We start from the raw sequence: 27,563 nt of genomic DNA, 5'->3' as shown, positions 1-27,563 counted from the left end.
CTATTGGACTCCCTCCAGATAGTTTAGAATTGGTCTGAAAGACACACCAAATTGTTGAAAAGTAAGACAGAGGACGGCCAATTACTTCATGTCCTATGATAAGGTCCAGGTGTTTTGGACCGGGATCATAGACTGTTAATATTACAATATATTGTTATTAATTTTACAGTCAATGACTGGGATACGTGATAACCTATGTCGGACTGCAGGGACCCAGGTTCCATTCAGCCCGAGATGATTTGTTCTGGGAGATGGGTCAATCCTAAGAGGGATGGATAAGCACATAAGAAGCTGGATCCAGACTAGTTTAATGATAGCCAGACAGATTCTTTTAAGAGGATGGAAGAATGAAGGGGTGCCATCAATCCAGGAGTGGGCTGGTGAGAGGGCTAGGGTGGCAGCATTTGAAAAAATGTCATATAAACAGTTTGCAGATTGGATGTCTATACCAGAAAATGGAGAAAGTTCCTGAACTTTCTGGAGGGCTCCTAAGAAGCTCTGTGCTGGGGAAGTGTAAACAATGTGCTTATGATTTATTCACATATACATATGTTTATTTGGTTTACAGTTTATTGGCCATTTGGTTATTAATTGATTATATTGTCTTGAATGTTATGGGTATTATGTCATCTTTTCTTAACTTTTGTCTAAGTGAGTGGTGATGACAAGTGTGTGGGGGGGGGGTATGTTCATGTTGTAAAATGTCTGTTTTTTATGTTGTTTCAAAATCAAAAAACAAATTAAAAGTGTTAATCATCAAAATCATCCATTGAAAAGATAAGCAATAATTTGGGCGATGTGTGAAGAACTAAGAGGGAAAACCTGAGAAGTGGTATAAACTTTTCTGTTATTGCTGTTGCAGTTCTTTACAGTTCCATTTTTATAATAATACAGCCTTTATGTGACTCATGAGCCTTGTGTCCTCTGTTTTTCAGATCTTTCCCCAATAACTACTGGGATAAGTTTGTGAAGAGGAAGGTAGGTGTCACTGTTTTTGTAGACCTGGGGCCATATTCTCAAAAGATCTTATCTTGCCACCAGGAGTCCTCCTAAAGTTAAGAGTTTGAAGAGCTATTCACAAAGCTGCTGAGAGATATTTTACTAAACAAAAAAGAGAACTCCTGAGCTAAAAGAAGGGGCAGAGTTGACCCCGTTGCTAGGGATGACATCATGTTTATTTTTCGAACTTCTTCATTTCCACAGTGATTGGTGTTTGAGAAGTGACCCGTCTGTCAGTGAGTGTGAAATAAAGTATTTCTCAATAAACAGGAGTGTGAAGAACAAATTAAGATTGATGGATTGATAGATTGATGGTTAGATGAATCATTCTGATGGCTGAGTCTGACATCATCAGCGCTGCAAACTGAAACTAGAAGTTTATTATCCTTCTATTTTTACAAAACACTGGTGTGATGAGGCACATACTGACTGTGAGTAGGTCTTAGTAATGTGGTTCGCACGACGTGTTGTCGAACTAGGTCGGAAAGCAAAAGTGTTTATACATGACAAAAGCCGGCGATCATAAAGAGGGGGGGAGACATGAAATAGTTTAAAAAATGGTGCACGTTTTCAGACAGCCTCCCTGGTTGACATTCATAGTGTTGAACGTCTTCCAGCGAGAACAGCACTCGATTGTTCACTTAAAAAATGACAGGAATAGTTGTGTCAAGAAAGAAAAAAAGAGAGCTTGAGAGAGAAGTTTAAACCCTGGCTCCTTTCTCATCTCCACACAGCTGAACAACCACAAAGTGAGGTGTAACATACCTGATTACAAAATAATTGCACATCACACACTACACCACTACATGATATTAAGTTTATCTGGACAGAGGGAGCTATGTGCCACGTTAAGCTTTCTCTCTCACAGACATGCTCTAAAGGCTGATTTATGGTTGTACGGAGGATCTATGCAGAGCCTACGCCATAGCCTACGTAAGTGGCCTACGCCGTTGTGAGGATTTATACTTGCCTGGTGTGTCTGCGTCAATCTGGCGTAGAGCTTTAAGAGAATAGCAGAGCTGCTATATGTGTGTGTATGTGTGGGGGAGTGTGTGGTAGAGCAAGTGAGAGAGTAACAGGGATTAGCTTCGGAGCGAGTACCAACTCCGGTGGTGGAGACAGAGAAACAAAGAGTTTCCCCTGTGCTTTCCTATCACGGTCAGAAAGCTGTAGCAGGAGAAAATAACCCTCTCCTCGATGTAATGTTGTTTATGGAGAAGGAAATGAGTCGGGGCAGGCCAAGCGGACCAATCAGAGTTGTTGCGGTCTGCCTCGCTGCGACGTGTAGTTACATTTCTGGGGAGGTGCACATCAGGCCACGGCGTAGGGTATGGCGTAGGGTCATAACTATGCGTACTGACGGCGTAGATTCAACGCAGAACCATAAATCAAGCTTTACTCCTGTCTCACACACGCGCACACCCAGTCTCTATCGCTCCATCACTCTTTTCTCTGTCTGTACAGTAATGTCAGACATGTTATATATACACATTATTTGATCAGCTGTGCAGTGAACCCACAGAAGCAGCATTTGGGTCTTTTCACAGTTTTGACCAATGACTAATTTGGCTAATGCATGTTAGAAAGTACTGACTTCACAAACCAGGTATTAACTCCCAGACATCAAAACGGTTCAAAATAAACAGGGTAGCCCTTATAGATCTGTATAGACAGTTTGTTTTGATATTGTATCAACCAAGGCTTGGTCCCACATTCCTCCTGCAGTTCTGGGAAGGTTGAATTGAAGATTAATCAGGCTGCATCATGTGAGTCTGTAGCTCCCGGTGGCTCTAGTAAAACACAGTGTGGTGCTGGCAGTTTAAGAAAAAAATACAATTTATTTGAATCTATGTGAGATGTTGTTCGACTGGAAAGTGTTTCTTCAAGGAGTTCTGCTCTTCCTCAGGTGATGGATAAATACGGAGAGTTCTACGGCCATGACCGCATCAGTGAGCTGCTGGGAATGGACAAGGCTGCTCTGGACTTCAGCGACTCTCACAAAAAGAGAAAGCCCAGGAGAGACAGCTCACTGGCGGCTGTGTGAGTATTCTGTGTGTGTGGGTGTGGGTGGATGTGGGTGGGTGTGTGAAGACAAATATCTATTGATACTTTACTGTACACTTCTAATTAACCAATAACTTGATTAACACCTCATTTTAATAAGTTTCTATACACATGAAGCTGTATTTTGTTGTGGCAATAATCCATCTGCATGCATTAAACTACCAATTTAATTTAGACAGAAGATAAACACGGAAGGTGATGTACTATGCTCAGTAATGTTAACAATATCCATAGCAGTCTGTGGCGGGCTGGCCATAGTTATCATATACTGACCAGGACAGACTCAGACCTAGTCAAAGCACATTCATATCTATATTTTAAAATGATTTCCTTTATATGATAAAAAAGGCAGTATTTTTTATGCTGTTCAGCTTAAAAGTCAATGTTGATTTTCTTGTTCCAAAGCAGCGTGCGGAGGCAGAATCCGATAGACGAAAATGAAATGCCGACAGATAGATTCGTTTTTCCTTGGTTTCGTTGGTATGAATAATTCCCAACAGGCTGATCGGCACACACTTGAAATTGGAATGGGAGTTATCAGGTTTTACTAGCAGGACTTTTATTCACCCTGAAAGCTCAGGGCCAAAGATCCTCTGGTCACATGGTATCAGACATGATGGTGAGCCTCTTCTCCCTCTGTTATCAGGCTGAACTCCATCGATGTCAAGTACCAGATCTGGAAGCTGGGCGTTGTATTCACAGACAATGTGAGTATGTAGTGATTCACCATCTGGCTCTATCGTGGGGATTCGCTGCTGAATTTCCCCTTCACAAATAACAGGGTTTCCAAAAACTATTTCTTATTTTCAAATTTAAGAATTGAAATATGATCATCATGTCCACAGTAATTCCATGGGTGTTAATGCAAATAAAATAAATAAAATACTGTTTGTGGATGATGATAAAATGTAAAACTGTGGCATAATTTGCCATCTTTGCAGACATTTTCTGAATTTTGATTCAAATTAACCACACTATCACTACATTATACTTTATTGTCTTACACTTACTTATTGAATAAGGATTCAGCTATTACTGGTGTGGTTTCTAGCAGAAATGGGAATATTTAGTAAAGTATGTATTTATTACCTGTGCGTGGACAACAACACATTCTAAAATCCCCAAATCTTTAAACTGCTTCTTTATTATTTAAAAACAATTTTTAAATTAGTAGTAAAGTAATTATTCCAAATATGCACAAAGGACATCTTGTAAAACATTTAAAGAAATATATCAATAATATATTCAAAAATATAGTCAATATCCACTCAGTGCAGGGCTTACTACATGTTATCTGTCTCACTGTTGTCTCATTATGAGAAGATATGGTCCAGTTAATGTCTAATTCTGGGATCATTAAAAGTCACTTCATATGACATTTTCATGAATTGAGACATTAACCTGCAAATAAAGCCATAAAGTGAACATTGATATCCACAGTTGTCCATACGTATCTGTATTAGTCACTAGCTTGACTAACCTCTCTCTCCATCGCTCCCTGCAGTCCTTCCTGTATCTGGCCTGGTACATGACCATGTCCATCCTAGGTCACTATAACAACTTCTTCTTTGCTGCCCATCTGCTCGACATCGCCATGGGCTTCAAGACTCTCCGTACCATCCTGTCCTCAGTCACACACAATGGAAAACAGGTAAACAACTACTGTACATCCTCCGCTACAGTCAACATAAATACAACTGCATTTGCACGCTTGGACCCAAACACCTACCTGCAACTGCTGTGTGTAATGCATAGGATTGGGTACTGTTTACTTTTTTTCCCGGTATGGTACCGATACCGGTACCTGGAATTCGGTTCCGGTACCCAAAGGTACCTTTTTCTGGTACTTTCCCTCTGCAATAACAAAAATGTATTTCGGTTGTAAAAATAATTCCAAACCTATTTATCCTATTTACTTAGAACATTTTATTTATTTACAACATTTTACACGCCACACAAAAATAAAACCCCTCCCTCTCCCCTCCAAAACCCGTCCCTACAAACTATCTAATAATTATTCATTTCTTACACTGCACTGTATCTTTTGTTCTTGTATTTGTATCTTATTCTATTTTAGCCTGTTTTTATTTTCTCTCTCTTTTAAACTGCTTTTTAAAGGTTTAATAGGTTTTGAATTGCCTTGTTGTGCTATAGGACTAAAATTGCCTTGCCCTACAACCTCAGCCTGTCAGTCAGTCAACAGGGCATAGTGAACACAGTGGTGCCTGCCTGTCACAGAGGAAGTCTAACGTTAACCATACCGCAAACGCTTTTGCCCTGCCTTATATACGCTGTCTGCGTGTTTTGAAAAGTGTAATGACACTTGCAACCGCTTTACCCGACACTTTAACAAACTGCAGAGTCGTGTGTGTGTGTGTGTGTGTGTGTGTGTGTGTGTGTGTGTGTGTGTGTGTCGGAGCTCTGCTCTCTGTCAACATGCAGAAAGGACAGATATGCTCACGTATGCGCTCTCGGGTACTGAAATTTGGCACCGTTTGATTTAACGTGAATCGGTCCTCGGTAGTACTGACGTTATCATTCCTCATCTCATGTTCCAATAACAGAGTCCAATAAAGACCAGAGGCTGGAATGGTTTTTCACTCTTTACTGGATTCCTTCTGGTCGAGTTGAACAAACTGTAGAAAGAATTTTACATAAATATATTCCAATCGTACAAATGTGAAATTGTGAAAATGTTGCCAGTTTTACAGTACTCTGTACTATACTACTACTACTACTACTATACTGTTCTCTCAGTACAATGTAATATTTTGTGATAAGCATGCATACCAATATCTCTGCCAAAACGAACATTTAAATGTATCTGAACAAACCATGAGCCAAATTAAATATGGAAAATGTTGCAGCTGACATGTGAAGCTTGTCAATTTACGCACCCTGTTAGTTCAAGATAAGATAAGAAAGACTTTATTAATCCCACACTGGGGAAATTCCTGTGCTACAGCAGCTCAAAGAAAACACGCACATCAGAATAACACAAATACACATTAAGTAGACATAGGAGAAAAAATATACATAAAGTATAGGAAATGGAAATGGAAAAATAGAATAGAATTAGTTATAATAAAACAACCATATTTACACAATAAACACCCTTATATAAACAGACAGTATATAAACACAGATATACCGATTGAGTAAGGTGCGGATGAATAGAGATGACATATTGCACAGTTGGAGGTAGCAAAGAGTGATAAATAGATAAATGTGCATTGTGCAGAATGTTGTCCAGAGATGGCTCATATTGCAGAAACAGCTAGCAGTGCTACATTATGATGTTGTATTAAAGAGTCTGACTGCTGCTGGAATGAAGGACCTGCGGTAGCGCTCCTTCTTGCACTGATGGTGCAGCAGTCTGCTGCTGAAGGAGCTGCTCAGGGAACTCCCAGTCTCATGTAAGGGGTGAGAGGTGTTGCCCATGATTGATGCCAGCCTGGCTAACACCCTCCTCTCCCCCACCTCCTCTATGGTGTCCAGAGGGCAGACCAGAACAGAGCTAGTCCTCTTCACCAGTCTGTTTAGCCTTTTTCTTTCCCTCTCTGTGCTCCCAGCTCCCCAGCAGGCTACTGCATAAAAGATTGCAGATGCAACCACAGAGTCATAAAATGTTTTTAACACAGTCCTGCACACACCAAAGGACCTCAGCCTCCTCAGCAGGTGTACAGGACGTCTGTGTTTTTGGACCAGTCCAGTTTATTGTTGAGGTGAACGCCCAGATGTTTGTATGTCTCCACCATCTCAATGTCGACACCCTGGATGTTCACCGGTGTGGTACCAGGCGGCCTCCTGCGAAAGTCAACCATCATCTGCTTTGTCTTGCTGGCATTGATGTGAAGGTGGTTTGACTCACACCAGTTGACAAAGTCCCCGATGACCTCCCGGTATTCCTGATCATTCTCCTCTGATACCCTCCCAACAATGGCAGTATCATCAGAGAACTTCTGCATGTGACAGCTGCTTGTGTTGTGCCTGAAGGCCGCTGTATACAGGGTGAAGAGAAAGGGAGCGAGCACTGTACCCTGTGATGCTCTTGTGCTGCTCATCACCACATCACACACACAGTCCTGGAGCCTCACGTACTGTGGCCTGTCAGTGAGGTAACTGATGGTCCATGCAGACAGGTGGGGGGTCAACTCCAGCTCCCAATAGCTTCCCCCAGAGCAGTGATGGTTGAATTGTATTGAAAGCACTGGAGAAATAAAAAACATGACCCTCACAGTGCTCCCAGTGTTCTCCAGATGTGACAGTGATCTGTGTGATATATAGATAATGGCATCCTCCACCCCTATGCCTGGTTGGTAAGCGAACTGTAGGGGGTCCAGTTCTGAGCTCACCAGGGTTCTCAGGTGTTGCAATACAATCCTCTCCAAGGTCTTCATCAGGTGAGAAGTTAAGGCCACCGGTCTGAAGTGGTTGGGCTCCCTGGGATGCACAGTTTTAGGAACTGGGACCACACACAAAAGCCGCTTTCCGACCGGAGGGATTTTTGCAGTTCCTAGAACATAAAATTCCTAGAACCCTTTTTTTCTCGTGTTCCGACTGGACCAATTTGGGGATTTTTAAGTTCCTCTGGCCGCAGTTCCTGTAAGTCTTTCAGCCCCGGCCGCTAGCTCGTCGCTCGGCCAGTCATGCTCAGAGACCTCACTGTGAGCTGGAGGTCTCTCAGACTGCTCTCGTAAATAAGAGGCTTTTATTTCGCCGTTGACGGTTCGTTTGTTTAAATATCACAACACATGTCCATCATAAGATTAACGGGAATCTGTGGTTAACTGTCTTTTCGGAGTTAAACTCCACAAGCGTGTCCTGCGACTCGCCAGCCGTCACACACACACACACACACACACACGCAGTCACACACACACACACACACACACACACGTCCACAGCGCAGCAGGCAGAGGCGGGGGAGAGAGAGATACCCGTTTCTCTTCGGGAAACTTAGTATTTAGTTCATACTTTTTTTGGTGTATTTGTTTTCTGATTTTAACACTATAAAGACCGTGCTTGCATCACTCCCTTACCCCTCCTACCGGTCCCTATGGCCACTTTGCCAGTGGCCAGTAGCCAATTGGAAAAAACGGTTTTGGGGGAGAGTAGTTAGTAGATCTGTTTAGAAGTGGACTTTTCCTATAACTACGTTCCTGTGACTACTTGGTCAGAAAACGACTAAAAGCAGTGGACAGGTGTTAACTGGGGGATGCTGATGTCTCAGAAGCCCTGAGAGGGGATGAGGTTGTCCGCTGTGGCCAGAGAGGAAAAGGTTGAGTCACCGACAGGTCTGAGGTCTGGTTGGAGAGGGGGAGGAGAGGAGGTAGAATCAAATCTATTGAAAAAAAGATTTAATTAATTTGCCCTGTCACGGTCACCAGAAGCAAAGCCTCTACCATTGTCTTTGTTTTGACCAGAGATGGTTTTCAGTCCCCTCCAGACCTCTCCAGACCTCCCTTGTGTTGTTTTGTTGAAGGCGTACCTCCTGCCTCCTCAGCTCTTCTTTGTCCCCAGATTTAAAAAGTCTTTTCTTTTCATTCAGCAGGGCTTTGAGCTCAGGAGTCACCCAAGGTTTGTTGCTGGAGAAACACCGAACCTTCTTCTTAGGTATGGTGTTCTCCACACAGAAATTAATACAGTCTGTAACACAGTGAGTGAGATGTCCTCCCCATGTGACCTACAGAGCATTTCCCAGTCTGTGGTCTCAAAACAGTCTCTCAGTGCTTCACTGGCCTCCTCAGACCATTTCCTCACATACCTTGTGGTGGGGGGTTGTTTACTCACCAAAGGTGTGAAAGCAGGCATGAGATGGACCAGTTTGTGATCTGAGCGGCCCAGCAGATCCAGTGTTTTATTGTCCCTTGTGTGGCATTTAACATACTGAGTGAAGGTGGGGCGTGTTGAGGACAGGGGAGCATGATTAAAGTCTCCGGAGATGAGGAAGAAAGTCTGTGGGTATGATGTCTGCAGCTGAGACACAACTGTGTGTAGGAGCTCACATGCAGCTGAAGCATCGGCCGAAGGGGGGATGTAGACAGTTATCGCAATGATGTGCGAAAGCTCCCTCGGGACGTAATATGGCCGCATGCTAACCGCTAGCAACTCAATGTCTTTAGTGCAGCACTGCTACCTGAAACTGATGTGCCCGGGGTTACACCATCTGTTCACAAACATCGCTATTCCCCCACCCTTCCTCTTACCGCACTCCTTTGCTCTCCTGTCCGCTCTCACAAGTTAAAAACCATCCATTGTAACCAGTGAGTCCGTAGTGAGTTCATTCAGCCACGTCTCCGTGAAGCACATGATGCTAGACTCCCGGTATTCCCTTTGCAGCCTGGTTAACGCCGTTAGCTCTTCCATCTTACTGGGGAGAGATCTTACATTCCCTATAATAACAGACGGAATGCACCGTTTGTACCGTCTTTTCCTCTCTCGGCGTTTAAGTCCAGCTCTGCATCCCCTCCTTCTTCTCCTAATTAGTTCTTCAGGGATCTCCGGTCTTTCAGTAGGAAGAATCCTAGTGTTCCTCAGTGCTAACAGCTGTTCCTGAGTGTAAACAATGGAGCTGCGGCCAAATGGGTCTCCCATTGCGAAGTTGTAAAGTCCAGAAAAAAAGAAAAGAAACACAGCTAATCTCCACAGTTGTACATCCATATATGCACATACATTGAAGAACAGTTTGGAAGAAGAAAAAAACGCAAAAAAAGAAATACTAATATGAGAAATACACTAAATTTCACCGAAAAGGCGCAGAGCTACCACTCACGCGGCGCCATCTTGATAAGATAAATTAGCTTAACTGAAGAATTAACGATTCTCCATTAAAAAAAAAAAAAACTAAAAACAGTATACATTTGATATATATAAAATATAATGTCTTTGCAGTACTTCCAGGCATATGTAATCAAAACTTCACCAAGGAAAGTGATGAACTGTGTGCTTGTTACAGACACCATTCTAGTATATGATAGGAGTATAGCATTTCATGCAGTATTTTACAGACCATGTCACATTTCTTTTAAAGTATATCAAAATGACGACTGATATTTTTCCACTTGAGTTCTTTTCTGTGTATCCATCACAGCAGCCTGGTCTTTTCTTCTGTCTTCCAGCTGGTGTTAACAGTTGGCCTTTTAGCAGTGGTGGTGTACCTCTACACTGTAGTGGCCTTCAACTTCTTCAGGAAGTTCTACAACAAGAGTGAAGATGGAGAACTGCCAGACATGAAGTGTGACGACATGTTGACAGTGAGTATAAGTGTAAAGCTTTAAGGTGCCGTAGAGCAGTCAGACACATTCTTAACCTATTGTTCTTCACTGTAGAACGGTAAAAACAGTTGACTTGGTTACAATGGCTCAAATATATTTATATTTATATTATATATGTGGTTACAATGTTACACAGCTCTGTTTACACTTATGCTCGTAGATCTTTTTTTGTTGGTGCGGTCCAAAAATAGACACCAAAACAAGTTCCTTCCGAGGCTATTTTGCAGAGGCACCGTGGCTCCGTCTGGCGCTTAGAGCCACCCAAGATGATTGTGATTGGTTTAAAGAAATGCCAATAAACCAGAGCACGTTTTTCTCCCATCCCAGAATGCTGTGTGGACTAACCAGACCCTCCTCCGCAGCGCTGTGGAGGAAGGTCTGGCAATGCGAGACTACACGTATGAATGTAATTATGCACTAGAACGTAATTTTGCTACTTTATTACTACACAGTAAAATAACTAGTTTCCATTCGGGAAGGTAGAAGACACATCAATGGTCAATCTATTGATAATCAAGCGAATGTTCGTGGTTCGGGCGGGACCCAACACACACGCTGCAGGAACGGGCGGGAGCAGAACATACACACTGTGGGAGCGGGCAGTAATGGTCAGAAATCCACCGGGAGGGGGCAGAAGCGGGATTAAGAAAACAGTCCCGCGCAAGTCTCTAGTTCTCTTTCCTATGGGGCGGCCCGGAGTTATAACAGGGGGGAACCACTGGCATAACGGCATAACTTTTTTGGTCTGTGTTCACTGTGAGCATAATGACAACATTTTACATTGGGACAGGAACAAATACCTGATGTAACATGAGAGTAGAGATGAGGTTAACTAACATTTAACGAATGCTTGAAATTAAATTAATGACAGATGTGGATGAAGGGTGGGAAGGTGTATGCTGTGTTTCAGCAAGTAGCAGTAAGATGTGTGGACCCTGGCAACGGAGGTGTAGGTGGCACTGGTGACAGCCACTAGGTTTGGAAATAAAGCACTGATCAAACCAAAAGCTATACTGGGAGCTGGGACAGGTCATTTCTGGTAACTGTGCAAGCAAAGCAAATGATCTGAAACTAAAATCTGCACATTACTTTTGTTAAAATATCTTTTTTTGGTCACCTGCAGTATTGTTATGTATACATGGTCCCACTTGCTACAGTATCTCTTCACTGCTGTTCTGGCTGCTAATGTCAGTAAAGCCTGTCTCATTGAAATTAGGAAGTATCCTTAAGGAGTCTGTCTGTAAGAGGGTCCAGCTCCATTTATGGACAGAAAGTCATGGGTCAGAGCTTTTAGTCTGACGTTGTTCACCCTCAGGCTCTGTATGCAGTTCAGCTGAGCTGCTGAAGATTACATGCTCATTTCTGTCAGCTTCTTTTCCAGGCATCTGTTAGCTTTTTAGGAACAGGATAACAATAATTAATTTTATGCAACCAATCTGGGGTGATATCATGATGCAAGCTCAATTTAAGGCTCTCAGGGTACAGATACAGTGATGATCCTGGATAATGGGATCTGGAATGTAAAATCTTTACATTTACACTAAGGTCTGGGTTTTAATGCATCTTATGCCTACCATCCACTAGAAGACTCTGAACAGACTTTGAAAAGACTAAAATCTGACACCATCTCACATCTAAAGACAATCATCTCACCTCTAACGTTAAAGACTGTCATCAAATGTAAAGACTGGGGCTCTTACAGGATCACAAATTGCAAGACAACAACTACATTCATTTTGAAAAATGTAACCAAGTTAGCTAGCTACCGTTAGCGTCAGCTGGTAACTAGGGAAAATTAACAGATTTTCTGTTCTCCCGTACATGTAGATGAATGTGTCTAGTACCCGGAGGTCTGTGTTTTTCAGCCGGTAAAACTCCCGTTGGATGACTTCACACTGGCTTCAGAAGGGTTGAACATCAGAAACTTTATTTCTTTTCTTTTTTTTTAAGATTATTTTTTGGGCTTTTTATGGCCTTTAATCGATAGGATAGCTTGAAGACAGGAAGGGGGAGTGAGAGGAGGGACGACACACAGCAAAGGGCCGTGGGTCGGATTTGAACTCGGGCCGCTGCCAAGGCCTCAGCCTACATGGGACGCACACTCCACTGGGTGAGCTAGAGGTCGCCCCAGCAACTTTCCTCTTTAGGGTTTAGCTTAGCATGGCGCCATAGCAACCATAAACAGAACTGGCTCTAGCCAGTTTGCTTCCTCCGGTTTGTTGCTGTGGGAGCGCACACATTGATTGTTGACAATGGTCACATGATTTAACTTCACTACCAAGACTTAAAACTTACAATAATATCAAACACTTTTGATTTTGTCGGAATGTCAAGACGGGAAAAAAGACTGGGACTGAGTTTTATGACAACCTTACACCAAACGATTGAGATGAGGGGAGCGCGTCGACTCTAGCAAGACTCTCAGGATTTCATTCCGATATTGGAAATTAGTCTGCGACAGTGGAATCGAATGAAAAGTCATTTGGCGCAAGGTCGGCATTAGCCTAACAGGTATAATTGGGTAGGAATTCTTAACATGTCATATAAATCAAGTCTTGTCTGTGGTGGTGGAAGGAAACGGGTAAAGACACAATGAATTACTGTGGTGATGAGGTTGTTCCCTGCTGCCAAGTCATCTGAAAGAAATACTATATAAGGGCTCTATGGTGTGTGTTTTCTGGGGGGTGGGAGGGGGCCTTCTCTCACCCGGAAATTTCAGGACACACTCTAATCCCCTATAGTCAGTCACCCATCGCATTCCATAGAGCTCTGCTGTTTCCTATTAAGGGGCCACGGGTGGCAGTTCTACTGGTCTACATAGGGGTCACAGGGGCTTAGTGGGAAAAGGAGATAGACTGATGAAGGGCCACTGCCCATGGCAGGTTTTTACTCTTTCCTCTCCTCCCTTTATATGAATAAATCCCTTACAATAACACTTACAGCAGGATGAGATGATCTGAGCTGATCGCTTCTTTTCTGTTCACTTGTTCCTCTCTTAGCCTTCATCTTTCTCTCAGTACTGGGGTTTTCCCATCGTCTTCTCTCTCTCTCTCTCTCTCTCTCTCTCTCTATCTCTCTCTCTCTCCACTTTAGCTCAGTTCTTCTCTGCATCTTGTTCACTTTACATACACCTTTCAAGTCTTTCTCTCTCTTCCAAGGTTTTCGATGAACACAGACTCATTTTCTTTTTCATTTTCTCATTTTTCACACTCACTTTTACCTTGATTTTAAAGTGATTATCGTTCTTGTACTTTGTTGCTCAAATTATGATGGTCATACTACAAATGTTCTTTGTGTAAACACACAGAACAGAAGCATTTTCAATTTGTGAGTCATACCACTTTGGTTCAGGTATTTTCAGATGTGATTTATTAGTTTTGGCCTTTTGACATCATGAGCTTTTCCAAAGTAATGACTGGATTAGAAGGGTATAACTGCACAGACGAAGAGCTGCTGACTACAAGAGACCCTATTTAACTTCTTTTTTATCTTTTACTGATGCTAAATACATAATTATCAATACGTTCTTTAATCTGTCCCATTTCTTCGTTCCTTTGACCTTTAAATATTACTGTAATTTAGTTTAAAATCCAGCACGTTACATTTCTCTCTCTCTCCCCCTCTTCCTGTGTGTCTCTCGCCCTCTCTCCCAGTGCTACATGTTTCACATGTATGTAGGCGTGAGAGCAGGTGGAGGGATTGGTGACCAGATTGAGGACCCAGCAGGTGACGAGTATGAGATCTATCGCATCATATTTGACATCACCTTCTTCTTCTTTGTCATCGTCATCCTCCTGGCCATCATCCAGGGTGAGAGATCCAGCACACGCACACACACGCACACATGCGCGCACACACACACACACACACACACAAACATGCACACACACACACACACACATGCGCACATGCACACATACAAACACACACACTCACACACTCTCACTCATGATCATGTGTGTCGGTGGAAAGACCAAACGGAATGGGCTTCTGTGTGAGGAATGTTCCTACACCAGGATGGCCTGACATCTGAGACTTATGTTGAGTCGGCTGCTGAACGGTGAGCTTTGATGCTGGAAGATGGAAGCTAAAAGACATAAAAAGATGCTCCTTCATTAACAATGCTCACATTTGCCTCTACATTGGCCATCTTTTTGCAGAAACATTGTCACCTCATAACCATCAAGAAAGGGCATATGAGCAGAATCAACAAGCCATGCAGTCATTGCAAAAAACACACTGAGGTTTGCCTCTGTGGAGCGACATATTTTTTCATAACTGCATTAGAGTGGACTGTTGCGCTTATTCCCTGACCATATGACTCTAATTAAAATATAAGTATTTTTAATTCATACTTTCGGGTAATGGTCCATATGCTATCATTTACTAGCTCGACCTCTGTGAGTAGGGCTGGGTACCGAATGCGATACTTTTTAGGCACCGACCAAATTTCCTCTTTAGTATCGAGTATTGAAAAATACCTCGTCATTCAATAACCAATTTCAATACCTTTTAGGAGTAAATCTCATCAGCGTCAGTGAGCCAATCAGCACGCAGCATGCTTCTACCAAGATCTAATAATGCTGCTGATTGGCTGTCTAACATTACACGACGTAGAGACACAATGGAAAAACTTGTTATGCACAGAGACGCTCACGTAGTAGGAGCTGAAAAATAAATAAAAAGATTTGTGCCATAATCATTTATTTTTGTTAAAATAGATTTCATAAAATTGGTATCGAAAATAGTATCATTCAGGAACCGGTATCTAAGTCACGCTATTGGTACTGGTTTTGTTTTTTTTGTTTTTTTTTAATCAAGGTTTTTTATTTGTTTTCACATTATACAGAAAAGAGAAACCCATATAACCAAACCTCCCACCCTCCAAATACCAGACATAAACATAAAGACACTATACATAACCAGAAGTCCGTAAGGAAAAATAAAGAATACAAGATACGTACTTTTTTACATTGCCATGTTGGGCTGCCAGATATTATAACATTTCCCACTAGACCCTCTGACTGTATGTTCTAATTTTCTCCAACTTAAGATGGCACATGACTTCACTTATCCAGTGGCCATGTGTCAGTGGAAAAACCGGTAATGAAAATGTTTGAACGATACCCAGCCCTATCTGTGAGTTGACTCTGAAAGCAGAACAAAGTAACACGAAGCAGAGTTCAGTTCACAATCTTCTAAAGGTTTAATGAGACACACAAGCATGCATACATTTTCTAACTATTTATCTAACATTCTCTAATTATTTTCTAATCGCTCCATTCACTCAGATGACGTGAGAGTAGATAGATAAGAAAGAGGCTTCAGAGGAAAGGAGGATTGGTTCAAAGTGGGTTCATACAGATAGATCTTCTGAAAGGAAAACAGTGTTGCAATTTATGATCCAAATTTATGATACCACCTAAAACAGATGAGAGACGCTTAGTTCAGAGTTTTTTACAGAATGGAATGTGACATATTCACAACAAATGATCAGCAGGTGTTTTGCAGTCTGCACATTATTATGACACTAATAAATGTGATGAGTGTTTACCTTAGTCAGTTCTCTTGATCAGTTGCATTGTTTCACGTCATACTTCACTGCTCATTGAATGTTCTTCGAATAGATCAAAACCGCTGTGTCTGTTCTGTACTGAGGTTGACGAATGCCGTGTATTTGTACTATATGTTCCGATCTGGTCTAATTTGGTAAATATCTGGGTATCTTATGACCACTACGAGCAACAGGACTTTTTACAGCCGGCACAGGTGAATCTAATAACATTAATGATGACTGTGTTACACTTACTCAGTGTTGTAATGTAACAAAGTACAAACTTTTACTTTTACTCCACTACATTTCCTGAATAAAATGTATACTTTTAATCCGATACATTTCCCCTAAGCATCTCAATTACTTGCTACTACAAAATAAAATCAGAAGAAGTTTGTTAGACTGGAAAAAAGCAGGTTTGGCGAATCATTGCTCCTAGATTGCAAGTTAATGCATGCTCCATTCCAGTTGGTGACGCTATCCCTGTTTGTTGCCAAGTGCCAAAACCATAGGCCAAAACTAAAGAAGAAGAGGAGGAAGCATAATAACTGATAGTGTCATGGAAGCACCTGGTGCCATGGTAACAGGCGATGATCACCTCGACGACAGCGGTGAATGGGCTGCTAAGGAAGATAACAGTACACACCTGTGGCTGTATTTGCAAAAAAATGCTTTCGTACGTCGGAGTGAAAGATTCTTCTTCACAAAAAAATGAAAATTCTGTTTTTCTCTTTGTTAATGTGGACACCCTGAATATCATGCTTTACTATAAGGAAGCCACAATAATGTTCATAATCAACAATTTTTTAACTTTTACTTCTAATAATTAACTACATTTACTATCAGAAAATGACTTTTGATTCTTAGTACAGTACATATCAGATACTTTAAGACTTTTACTCAAGTAATATTCTAAAAGGTGACTTTAACTTCTCTACCAAAGTCATTTTCTAGTAAGGTACTTGTACTTTTACTCAGGTATTGTTATATACATGTATAAGTACTTTATACAAGACTGCACTTAATGATGCCAGTGAACCAGTGTGCATAATGGCCCCGAAACAACTAAATGGAATGCAGCCATTATTGATATTAATTTCCTGTTTTTCTACTCTTGACATATTTTGGGCCTATATTGTCTTTTTGTTTTGTCGTTTATATTCCAGGATTACCTGGAGCTTACATCGGTCAAATATGATATTTCAAGCTTCACATTTCATATTCTAAGCTTTGGAATGGCATTGTTTTAATAAGGCTGCATCTAATATTCTGTCTTTGTTTTACATAAACCCAAATAAAGCTGTGATCATTATCATGATAGTAATATGTAGGGCTGGGTGGTATATCGACTTTTTAAGGTATGTACAGTATATCGATAGATTTTCACACAAGATATGAGATACTGTTTATATCGATATAGTTAGATGTTGCGTAACTGGTAATTTTCTGTTGGTGCGGCCGCCAAATACACCGAAGAATGGCAGTTAGTGCCTCAGTTCTATGAGCCGGTGAGACAGCGCCTGGACTTGGGCGAGAGATAAAAGGGCTGGTTGCATCTCACATGTGGCTTTGACTTACAAAAGAACTTTTAGCTCACTTTGTAGAAATTCCTGAGATATCTATCGTGTATCGCTATTCAGCTGAAAAACACCGAGACATGATTTTGGTCCATATCACCCAGCCCTACTGTAGTAATATAAAGACTGTAACATAGAGACCCAGTGCTATTAAAGGTATATTGGATAAAACCAAAGACTTGTGGTTTTACGGTGGTTGTGGATGTAGTTAACTTGTACTCCATTTGAACATTCTAGGGTTAATCATTGATGCTTTTGGAGAGCTGAGGGACCAGCAGGAACAAGTGAAAGAAGACATGGAGGTAAAAAGACACACTCGCACAAAACAATGCAGTATTATGCAGCACATGAATGACAGGAAATGCACACTGCCAGATTTTTCACATTCAGGTACAGGTTGCAATTTGACAGCCAATGATGTTCTGTGTAATGATAATCCCATAACTCTTGCATGTTTCTCTTCCAGACCAAATGTTTTATCTGTGGAATAGGTAACGACTACTTTGACACAGTCCCACATGGCTTTGAAACGCACACGCTACAGGAGCACAACCTAGCCAACTACCTGTAAGTACATCTGGAGTTTGTGTGTGTTTTTATGTGTGTACTTGTACCTCTAACGTAGTGCCAACCAATTATGCCTGTCTTATGCAATACACCTGATTAGAAGACTCAACAAGTTTTTGGAGCGATTACACACAAATCATTTAAACAGTAGTGTAGCTGTTTGAGGTTCCTTGTACTCAGCAACTGCAGGATTCTGGGAGCTTTTTGTGGAATTGTTGTTTTGCCCAATTTATGGAAAAAGATTCATGGAACAACCGAGCTTTGGGCTCGGTGTTGATAGTGCAACTCGAAAGTAGTAAGGGTTGGATTTAATTTAACATCAGGCTCTGATGTGTGTTTGTGAATGTGTGATAATATTGTCAGTGTTTTTTTCTAAAGTGTGTGTGTGTGTGTGTGTGTGTGTGTGTGTGTGTGTGTGTGTGTGTGTGTGTGTGTGTTTCAGATTCTTTGTGATGTATCTCATCAACAAAGACGAAACAGAGCACACAGGCCAGGTAATGTTCCTTTGGTCTCAGTAAATATGCATCACTGTGATATTGTAATGTGGTTAGTACAGCTCAGCTTCAAACTTTCCCTCAGTGTCTCTGATCCAGTGTTAAAGCCTCAGTATGCTTAAACAAAGTGCTTCTCAGATCCTCTTACAGCATCTGAAACCCCTTTCCAATGGTGGAATATGTATGATGGCAGGCTTGTCGCCTTGGCGTTGAGTTTGGAACAGGTAGAAACACTTAAAGGTCCTAGGACATGATGCTTTTTGGATGCTTTTATATAGGCCTTAGTGGTCCCCTAATACTGTATCTGAAGTCTCTTTTATATAGACCTTAGTGGTCCTCTAATACTGTATCTGAAGTCTCTTTTATATAGGCCTTAGTGGTCCCCTAATACTGTATCTGAAGTCTCTTTATATAGACCTTAGTGGTCTCCTAATACTGTATCTGAAGTCTCTTTATATAGACCTTAGTGGTCCCCTAATACTGTATCTGAAGTCTCTTTCCCTAAATTCAGCCTTGGTGCAGAATTACAGCCACTAGAGCCAGTCCCACAATGATCCTTAGGATGTGCCATTTCTGTGTCTGTAGCTTTAAATGCTATTGAGGAGGTGAGGGGGGGGGGGGGCAAGGTGGAGGGTGGGGGTGTGGCCTTGACCAACTGCTACTTTCCTTGTTTGAAAGCCATGATGTCTCTCTCTCTCTCACGGGTGGGCCAAATTCTCTGGGTGGACAAAGCAGAGAAAGGGGAGGTAACCTTTCCCCTTATGATGTCATAAAGGGAAGATTCCAGATCGGCCCATCTGAGCTTTCATTTTCTCAAAGGCAGACCAGGATACCCAGGGCTCGGTTTACACCTATCACCATTTCTAGCCACTGGGGGAAAAAGCCTCATAAAGTGACATTTTCATGCCATTGGACCTTTAAGCCCTATAGTACAAGCATTCTTTGAGAATAAAATGGGTGAATCTCCCACAAATTGCAACAGAAAATCTGATAAATGTTTATTACCCAAATGTTTATTGTGGCCGATTTACCGATTACAGTATTTTTCAATTCTTTCCACCACTTGGATCTCTTTGAACTTTTTATATGTTATAGAGGAGACTTTTATGAGACTAGATCAGTTGAAAGAGTTTCTGTTGCAATTTGTGTGGGGTCATGTTGCACTATGACACTTTGTTAGACGCATACTGAGGCCTTTAGTGGCTCAGTGTTTGAAGCTTACAGTGCTGTTACTAACCTCAGGAGCTGTCTCCAAATGTGTTGTCTATTATGTAATTCCTCCCTACTTCCTCCCATCTGTCTGTCTTAAAGGAGTCTTACGTATGGAAGATGTACCAGGAGCGTTGCTGGGAGTTTTTCCCTGCTGGTGACTGTTTCCGGAAACAGTACGAGGATCAGCTCAACTGATCTGTTCTCGGAGCAACAAACTCTTCCTTTTCATACTGTAACCTGTTCAAGGCCCTCTACAGCCATCTTCCCTTTGCTTATCCCTCAAACCTTTCTTACTGCTCTCTAAGGAGTCCCTGTTCTATCAAACGGCGGCTTCTACACTCGGCTCCACTTCCCAGTCGAGGAGGAACTACATCTCCAGCCTCCAGGTCCCGCCCCAAGCCTTTCTCCCAGCTCTTCCTCATCCAGACACTCAACTCGCCAGCACACTTTGTTTGGAATGCTTCTAACTCTGACTTTGTACATAGAAAATATCAGAGAAAATGCTGTACAATATGTGACTGGTGGCACGTCAAGGTTTTTTGGCTCAGATGTTGACTTCTTTGCTTCATCTTATTCTACACTCACAGTAACAAGCAAAAAATACGGAGCAAATGAAAAAAGGAAGGACAAGATGGACAGAGGAGGTGAGTGGAAGGGAAATGAAGAGATCATTCTTCCTGAAAGACTTTCAGTACAATGATCGATACACAAAGAGCAGACATTAGTATGGTGATTTTTACGTCTTTTCATGTGTACAATGCACGTTGCATGTAGGTACAGGGGGCGGACACAAAAAAGGAACACTTCTACAACCCTGATGTAATCCACCACCACCGCTCTGCAATAATCGGACCTTTGAGAAGCTTACATGTCAGCTTTTGTTAAGACTGTCAAAGAGGTGGTGAGGGATTTGATTTAACTCTAAGGTATCTTTTTTTTTTTTTTATTGTGATACATGTCACATAGTTTATATATGTTAATATTGTGTCCACACCCTGTACATGCCAACACTGTGTGTGAAGGGCTCCTTAACTAAGTGTTCATATCCCTAGCAACATGATCAATAGTCCATTTTGTTCCAGTAGAGCTGAGCCATAGTACAGACGTCAACAAGTCATAATCCTTCATCAGCTTGCAAGTTATCTACATCTTTTTTCTTTTAGTTTTTTTAAAGACTACAGAAATACATGTATTTTTTTTTTTTTTTTTTTAAGATAATTTTTTGGGGCTTTTCCCTTTATTTGAAAGTGGATAGATATGAAAGGGGGAGAGAGATGGGGGATGATACGCAGCAAAGGGCAGCAGGTCGGATTCAAACCCTGCGTCGCTGCAGGACTCAGCCAACGCCGCGAACGCGAACGCCCTTACTGGGTGAGCTAGAGGCCGTCCCCAGAAATACATGTATGTCCCCAAACTGGTTAAATCCATTATTGACATGTTTGGTAACTCTGAATATTATTTTTTTTCTTTTATTTGATCTTTTGCCCCGGTCGCAGCATGGCCTTAGGATAGAGATGTCACTCTGGTCCACATCAATCTACTGTATGTGGGCAACTACTGGTCAGGTTGCCATGACATTTACTGAGCACATGACATAACGATACCATCCGGACAAACCTTTAGTCCCACTACTGGTCAAGACTCTAAGAAGAGCTAAACAGTCAGCATGTTTGTTCTGTCCAATAGTATCGCTGAGTGTAAGATACATTGCAGTCTCTAGGTGTCACTACTGGGGCTTTAGACTTACTTTCATCGATTAATGCTACTTAGTTAGGGCTTGCTCCATACATGAGTTAATCAAATGATGTAGTTTTATGTAAAAGCAATACCAAAGCAGCAGAAAAGTGATTGGTCTGTTTAAGGCGTTATAGCTGCGTACAAAGTTAGCACATGCTTGTTAGCTACGATAAATGATGAGCCAGACTGGAGCAGCCCATTAGCCACAGCTGGAGGACAGGCTGAAGATGATCAATGTACTGTATGGATGAAAGCAGAGGGAGGGGAGACAGGAGGATACAGTGCCTTACTAAGCCAGGGGTGAGTTTTGCAAGCTGGAGGAAGAGAGGAATGTCAGAGAGCTTCACATAAATACAATGTAAAGACTGAGAGCAACGCCTCGAGCTGGGTGAAGGGGGTGTCTGTGAAGGACAGAAACATGCCACATGCGAGCACTATAGGAAAGTAGAACTAGAGATGGAAGGAGAGAGAAATGCCCTCAGGACTTTGTTATTGGAAATATACTGTAAGATTACTGGCATGTCTCACTGGGCCTTAACCAGTTTTGGTGCAGAAATACAACATTTGAAATAATTTCAAATTTCAGTTGCGCTTGCTTTATGCAGTGTAAAAAGGTGTGTTACAATTTCAAAATAATTACAAATTAATATCATTTAATCAATTCTGTTTGGTTTCATAGTACTGTCAGATGATCTTTAAGTTGTCTTGTAAAGTTCTGGGAAGTCCGATTTTAGTTTAAAATGACAGCAGCAGCAGATGAGGTCACATCTTGAGTGGTGACGTTGGACAGCAGAGGTGGCGTGAGGCACTAGTGGGAACTTCCCTCTGAAAGTTGAGGCTCTTATTACAAAGCTCTGCTGAGTACAGTACTGTGTAGCGCCACTTGTCCAGTTCAGATGGCTTCTTTTACCAAAAGCATACACTCATACACTCACAGTTGCCAGTTTAGGTACACCTAGCTAAACTAATGCAGTCTAATCCAACAGTCCTGCAATAATTCCTACTTTAATGAAGGTTATGATCTGATGACATTAGCTTTTGTTGAACGACTTTTAAAGAGGTGTTCATTCTGCAGTTTGTGGTGCTGTTGATTTGTTTTTTTTTTTGTTTTTTTTTTGCATTTTAATATTAAATCTACTCCTAATCTTTATATAAACGGTTGGATAAAATATTAGAAACGCATCTGAGTGTCAACAGGCAAACAATAGCCAGATTTATTGCTGGTTGTTAGATTCAACTGCATTACTTTGAGCTAGGTGGACCTAATAAAGTGGCAACTGAGTGTGGTTTACACTACTCTCCTGCAGAACAATCTCAGTGTGTGTGTGATGGCTGTTATATAACAGCATGAACAATTTCTGATGCTGCCATAGTGTCACTTTAAAGATGGAGCCATCATGTTAGCTTAGCTTCGTGTTGGTACACTGTGCTGCAGACACACATACTGTACACATTCTGTCTCTTGCAATATAGGAGTCAACATCGAGAGACAGAAATCCATCATACATGTCAATGTGTTGGATTGAATGCAAATTTTTTTCCTACTCTGTTTTAATTGTAACACCCCTCACTGACCGTGTTTAAAGTGGAAGAAAAGTGCAAGCCGTCCATAGAAAACATTTCATGACTTACAAAGTTTCACCTCGTAGGGTTTGGGTGCACAGACAAGGGCCGGACGAATAATTTTAGAAAATGATAATATCAGAAACAAAATGATCCATTTAAAACATAATTATTATTGCATCGTTTATTTTATGTTATTTTTCAACAGATTCATTCCTCAGTGATAGGTGTGTGTTGATTGAATAAATGGTAAATCTTCAACAAATATTCAAATAAGGATTGTTCATCTGAAGTTTGTTAATTTAATGATGATCTTATGCAATACAGCAAAGAGCTCTTTTTTGTATCGATGTTCTCCAAAAGAAATATCTCAGAAAAAAATGCCATTGCATGTTTATTATGCAGAATTAATTAACAAGTATAACAAAGGCACTAAATCTATGTCACCCTTAAATTGTTTAATAGGATTATTTAAGATGAATTAAGATTTCTGTATTATTGTATTTAAGTGTTGTGGGCTTCATTGTACCTCTTCAAGTCATTTGCCACTAGTGCATCCCTGAGAAAAAAAGTGGCTCCTGCTTTTCTCTCACATAATCATCTCTGTTTTAATATACTATAAGTCAAATGTTTGTTTAGGTATCATTTGGTTTTAAGCTCAAGCAATAGCCCTTCAGGGAGTGTACGGGAGACTGACCATTGTAAATTGCAAACAAAGGCAAAACAAATAAAAGCTTGCTTAACTTTGTCTCATTTTAAAATAAAATTATTTATTCATTTATTATCTATGTCTTTATCTATATTTTATTTACTTAAATAATGGTAAGGAAATGCAATTGAGGTCCTGTTAATTAGTTAACCGCTTAATCTTAAAGGTGCAATATATATACAAATATTTTGTTGGCTCTTTGCACAAAGCCATCCTTACATACATACAGATTTGGCTGGACATTTCCTACCACTCTTCTGTGTGTGCTGTCAAATTTCTAAAACGCGTAGCGGTCCTATTTTGTCAACTTGCTGAGAATGTACCTGTCCCGGGCTCGGCAGTCACTCTGCGCTTGGTTTGGTTTCTCTAAAAACAAAGTGACCATTAGTGAAGTGTGAAAGGTGAATCGAGCTTCAGACCCTGAAATACTTCGACAGTGATACATTGGGATCATGTTTCTCAGACCAGTAAGCTATGAAGACCCAAAGTGTTTAATTTTTAACAAGTTAACATAAATAATAAATAATCATATGAGCAAATACAGACAAAATGTATGATATAACCATGAAATTGGGAGATAACCCAATACATTTTTTATAAAAAAAAATAAAAAAAAGTGTGGCTTTTATTTCCTTTATTGATAGGACAGATTAAGTAAGGAGAGTGGGAGAGAGGGGGTATAACATGCAGAAAGGGGCCGCAGGTTGGGACCCAACCCGTGGCCGCTGTGTCAAGGACTGAGCCTCTGTACATGGGGCGCACACTCAACCAGGTGAGCAGACTAGTTGTTTCACCTGAGTAAGTCTGTAAATGACATTATGTCCAAAGAACTGTACATGAAAATCTATCATGGAATTTGCTTACAAAGACATGCTGCCTCTAGGGGCTGCTGAAGAGCCATCTTTACTGATTGCACCTTTAATGTTGAGTGAGGATGCATGTGCGATTTACATTTAGCACAGATTACTATACAAGTATGATAACACAGTGTCACAGTTGCAACCAACCAGTGTGGGTGCTATGTATATTGCATTGCGCTCATTATGCCATGCTAATGTCATTCTATTTTTTACTTTTTATTTTCATGGCAATATCACATATTACCATAACTAAGTGGTAATTTTGCTCATGTAAGAATAAATGTTTTTCCATATTTATCACAGAGGAGGCATGTTTAGTTTGCCACACAGAAGAGCATCATGTAGACTATTTGAGTACGCTGTTGCTACTTCTGCGAGATAAATGTATAAAGAGGGACTGAGTCTGAGTAATGAATGGATTTGCATGATTTTGAAAATAAAACTTTATTAACTTGTGAAGAGTAGAATATTCTTAATTCAACATCCTGTAGTCCATCCCTGCTTTGTGGCTCCTTTTCATAAAGAACATGCTATGGACAATTACATACACATTTATCAACTCATCTCTGACAATGTCTCGACAACAAATAATAATAGCTTTAATGAGGGGCCATTGTCTTGGATTGAATTACATTTGGGGCACATTTTATGCTTAAATCATTTTTTTTAAATGAGGGAAATTGTCTGTTTATTTGAATAATAAAAAAGGTTGAAGTGAATTAACAATCTATGAACTACTATGACAATCTGGGTACAAATTGGATTCCAGGCACTGCAGTTTAGCCTTGCTGTTTCCCTTTACTTATTTTGAGCAACCAATGTATAAAGCAATAATCAAGCGTATTTTTATCTTCTCTTTTATCAGGAAACATTCAATAGCTACCGGTATGTTAGGCCCTATGTTCCCACAGTTCCCACATTTCTAAGATCTTTTTCCAAAAGTAGGCCCTATGTTCCCACATTTCCTTTTTCATACGTTTGTATCAGATTTGATCTCTTTCTCCCAATTTGGTAGCCAATTACACCCTACCTATTATCCAGTAGCAATGGACTACAGATCAAATGTAACACTAACTCTAACATAGAGCCTAATTTTAAGAAAAATCTTAGAAATGTGGGGACATAGGGCTGTGGGACCCCAGCTGCAGATTGGACTTGTTTAGGCTATTGTAAGCTGTTGTTAAATGAAAATAATGAAAAAAAAAAAAAAAAAACTAATGAAAATAAGTTTTAAAAATGTTTTTTTCCCAGTGAAAATCTGTATCTGTCAGAGACACAACAATATCTGTTTAGATATTGATATCTCGATTTCTAGATACATTGTTTTCTTCTGCTATTGTTTTTGTTTAGCTGAGCTTAGCTGCTCACATAAATAAATTTGAACCATGTACTAAAATAATAAAAAAGCAAAGAATGATCTGTATTCAAACCGTAGGCTACCTCCAAACTAGATAGAAAAAGGATAAAGGGATTAACAGATGCAGAGGATTAGCATGAATAACTTTTTTCTGACCTTTTGCTGTGAGGATTTGTTTTAACATTCATGTCAGCACTTTTAACAAACAATATTCTTACTACACTTAAAGACACTCAACAAGTGTCTTTTAACCAGATTTCATTTTTATTCTACTGGCAATAAACATTAGCATTTTTTTGTGCTTCATCACCTTTAATTGACAATTTCCATTTCATTTTTATTTTCTTGGCTTTTAGTGTATATCTAACATCTTGCGCACACCCAGCGATGTAACCTATTTTTCATCTTTGCGGTTCATCCATCCACTTGAACAATGAACTTATTATGGATCACTGAGTGAGACTGTTTAACCCTGTGAATATAACATGAAATCAACATCAATATGTAAGGAGATAACATAGGCACAGGCTAATTATTGCTAACTAAAATGCTAGTTAACATTAGTACTTAAACTTAAACAGTTAATGTTAAGTCGAAACTGCCTGCGAACTTCTCCTGTACTATACGTTAATTCCTCTACTATGCAACAGAAAGTCGCGTGGTTATGACACAATCGTTAGCCTATTTTTACAAAAACATCTGCTACAGAGCCATAATGTGAGATACCAGGTAATGGAGCCTTTTAGAGTCTTTAAACTCTTCAGATGTAAAGTTATTCGCTGTCAAAGTGACGCCAAAATTAATCGGAGTCAATGGAATGCTAACGGCGGGTGATGGCTTGTTAGCAACAAAATGGCTCCATAGGAGGTACGCTTTGTGGAGGCTGGCTTACCCCCTTGATCCCGACCATGTCATAGACAGTAAAATAAATGGACAATGTGATGCCGTACATTTCCACGGAGACGAGTGAAGTATATTAGAAGCACTTTTCCAGTAATGGCTGAGCGTTACTGAGCAGCCTCCAACTGAGCTTGAAGACGTAGATGTGACGTGAGCAACCTGTCTGAAAGTTGGAAGTCTTCTGGTAGCTGTGCCAACAGAAATCTCAATCATTCCCAATTTAGCAGAGACGGAGAGCGTAGGTATATGTAAGGAGATAACATAGGCACAGGCTAATTATTGCTAACTAAAATGCTAGTTAACATTAGTAATTAAACTTAAACAACTAATGTAAGTCCAAACTGCCTGCGAGCTTCTCCTGTACTATAAGGTAATTCCTCTACTATGCGACAGAAAGTCTCGTGGTTATGACACAATCGTTAGCCTATTTTTATCGAAACGGCTGCTACGGAGCCATAACGTGAGATACAAGGTAATGGAGCCTTTTTAAAGTTATTCACTGTCAAAGTGACGCCAAAATGAATGGTAGTCAATGGAATGCTAACGGCGGGTGATGGCTTGGTAGCATCAAAATCGCTCCATAGGAGGTACGCTTTGTGGACGCTTGCTTACCCCCTTGGACCATGTGAATGCTGGCAGTCGGAAAAACAACGTAATCACGGGGGCGGTCCCTGATATTCCCAGGTGGCATAA

The 27,563-nt window shown here is 40.8% G+C and overlaps 1 protein-coding gene and 1 long non-coding RNA gene across 11 annotated transcripts in view; one reads left to right on the top strand and one right to left on the bottom strand.

The window, feature by feature from the left end:
• ryr2a (ryanodine receptor 2a (cardiac)) overlaps nt 1-20,356 on the top strand; it is a 239,497-nt gene extending 219,141 nt beyond the window's left edge. For all 10 annotated transcript variants that reach the window (XM_031323968.2, XM_031323970.2, XM_031323967.2 and 7 more), the window contains 10 exons: nt 936-978; nt 2,906-3,039; nt 3,710-3,770; nt 4,568-4,714; nt 10,185-10,319; nt 13,994-14,150; nt 17,709-17,773; nt 17,938-18,038; nt 18,481-18,532; nt 19,844-20,356. In XM_031323968.2, the coding sequence (XP_031179828.1) occupies nt 936-978; nt 2,906-3,039; nt 3,710-3,770; nt 4,568-4,714; nt 10,185-10,319; nt 13,994-14,150; nt 17,709-17,773; nt 17,938-18,038; nt 18,481-18,532; nt 19,844-19,939 (991 nt within the window). In that variant the 3' untranslated portion in view covers nt 19,940-20,356. The remainder of the gene's footprint in view (nt 1-935; nt 979-2,905; nt 3,040-3,709; nt 3,771-4,567; nt 4,715-10,184; nt 10,320-13,993; nt 14,151-17,708; nt 17,774-17,937; nt 18,039-18,480; nt 18,533-19,843) is intronic.
• LOC118494277 lies at nt 183-24,268 on the bottom strand. Its single transcript, XR_004896403.1, has 4 exons — nt 24,257-24,268; nt 13,864-13,866; nt 12,185-12,192; nt 183-262 (listed from the first exon to the last, which is right to left on the bottom strand). It is a non-coding gene; the product is annotated as an uncharacterized LOC118494277 (long non-coding RNA).
• Between the last annotated feature and the right edge of the window lie 3,295 nt (nt 24,269-27,563).

Source organism: Sander lucioperca, chromosome 22, assembly GCF_008315115.2.
Source record: "Sander lucioperca isolate FBNREF2018 chromosome 22, SLUC_FBN_1.2, whole genome shotgun sequence".
NCBI lineage: Eukaryota > Metazoa > Chordata > Actinopteri > Perciformes > Percidae > Sander > Sander lucioperca.
Note: the sequence above shows the minus strand (reverse complement) of the source record. Positions and strands in the feature narration are given on the sequence as shown.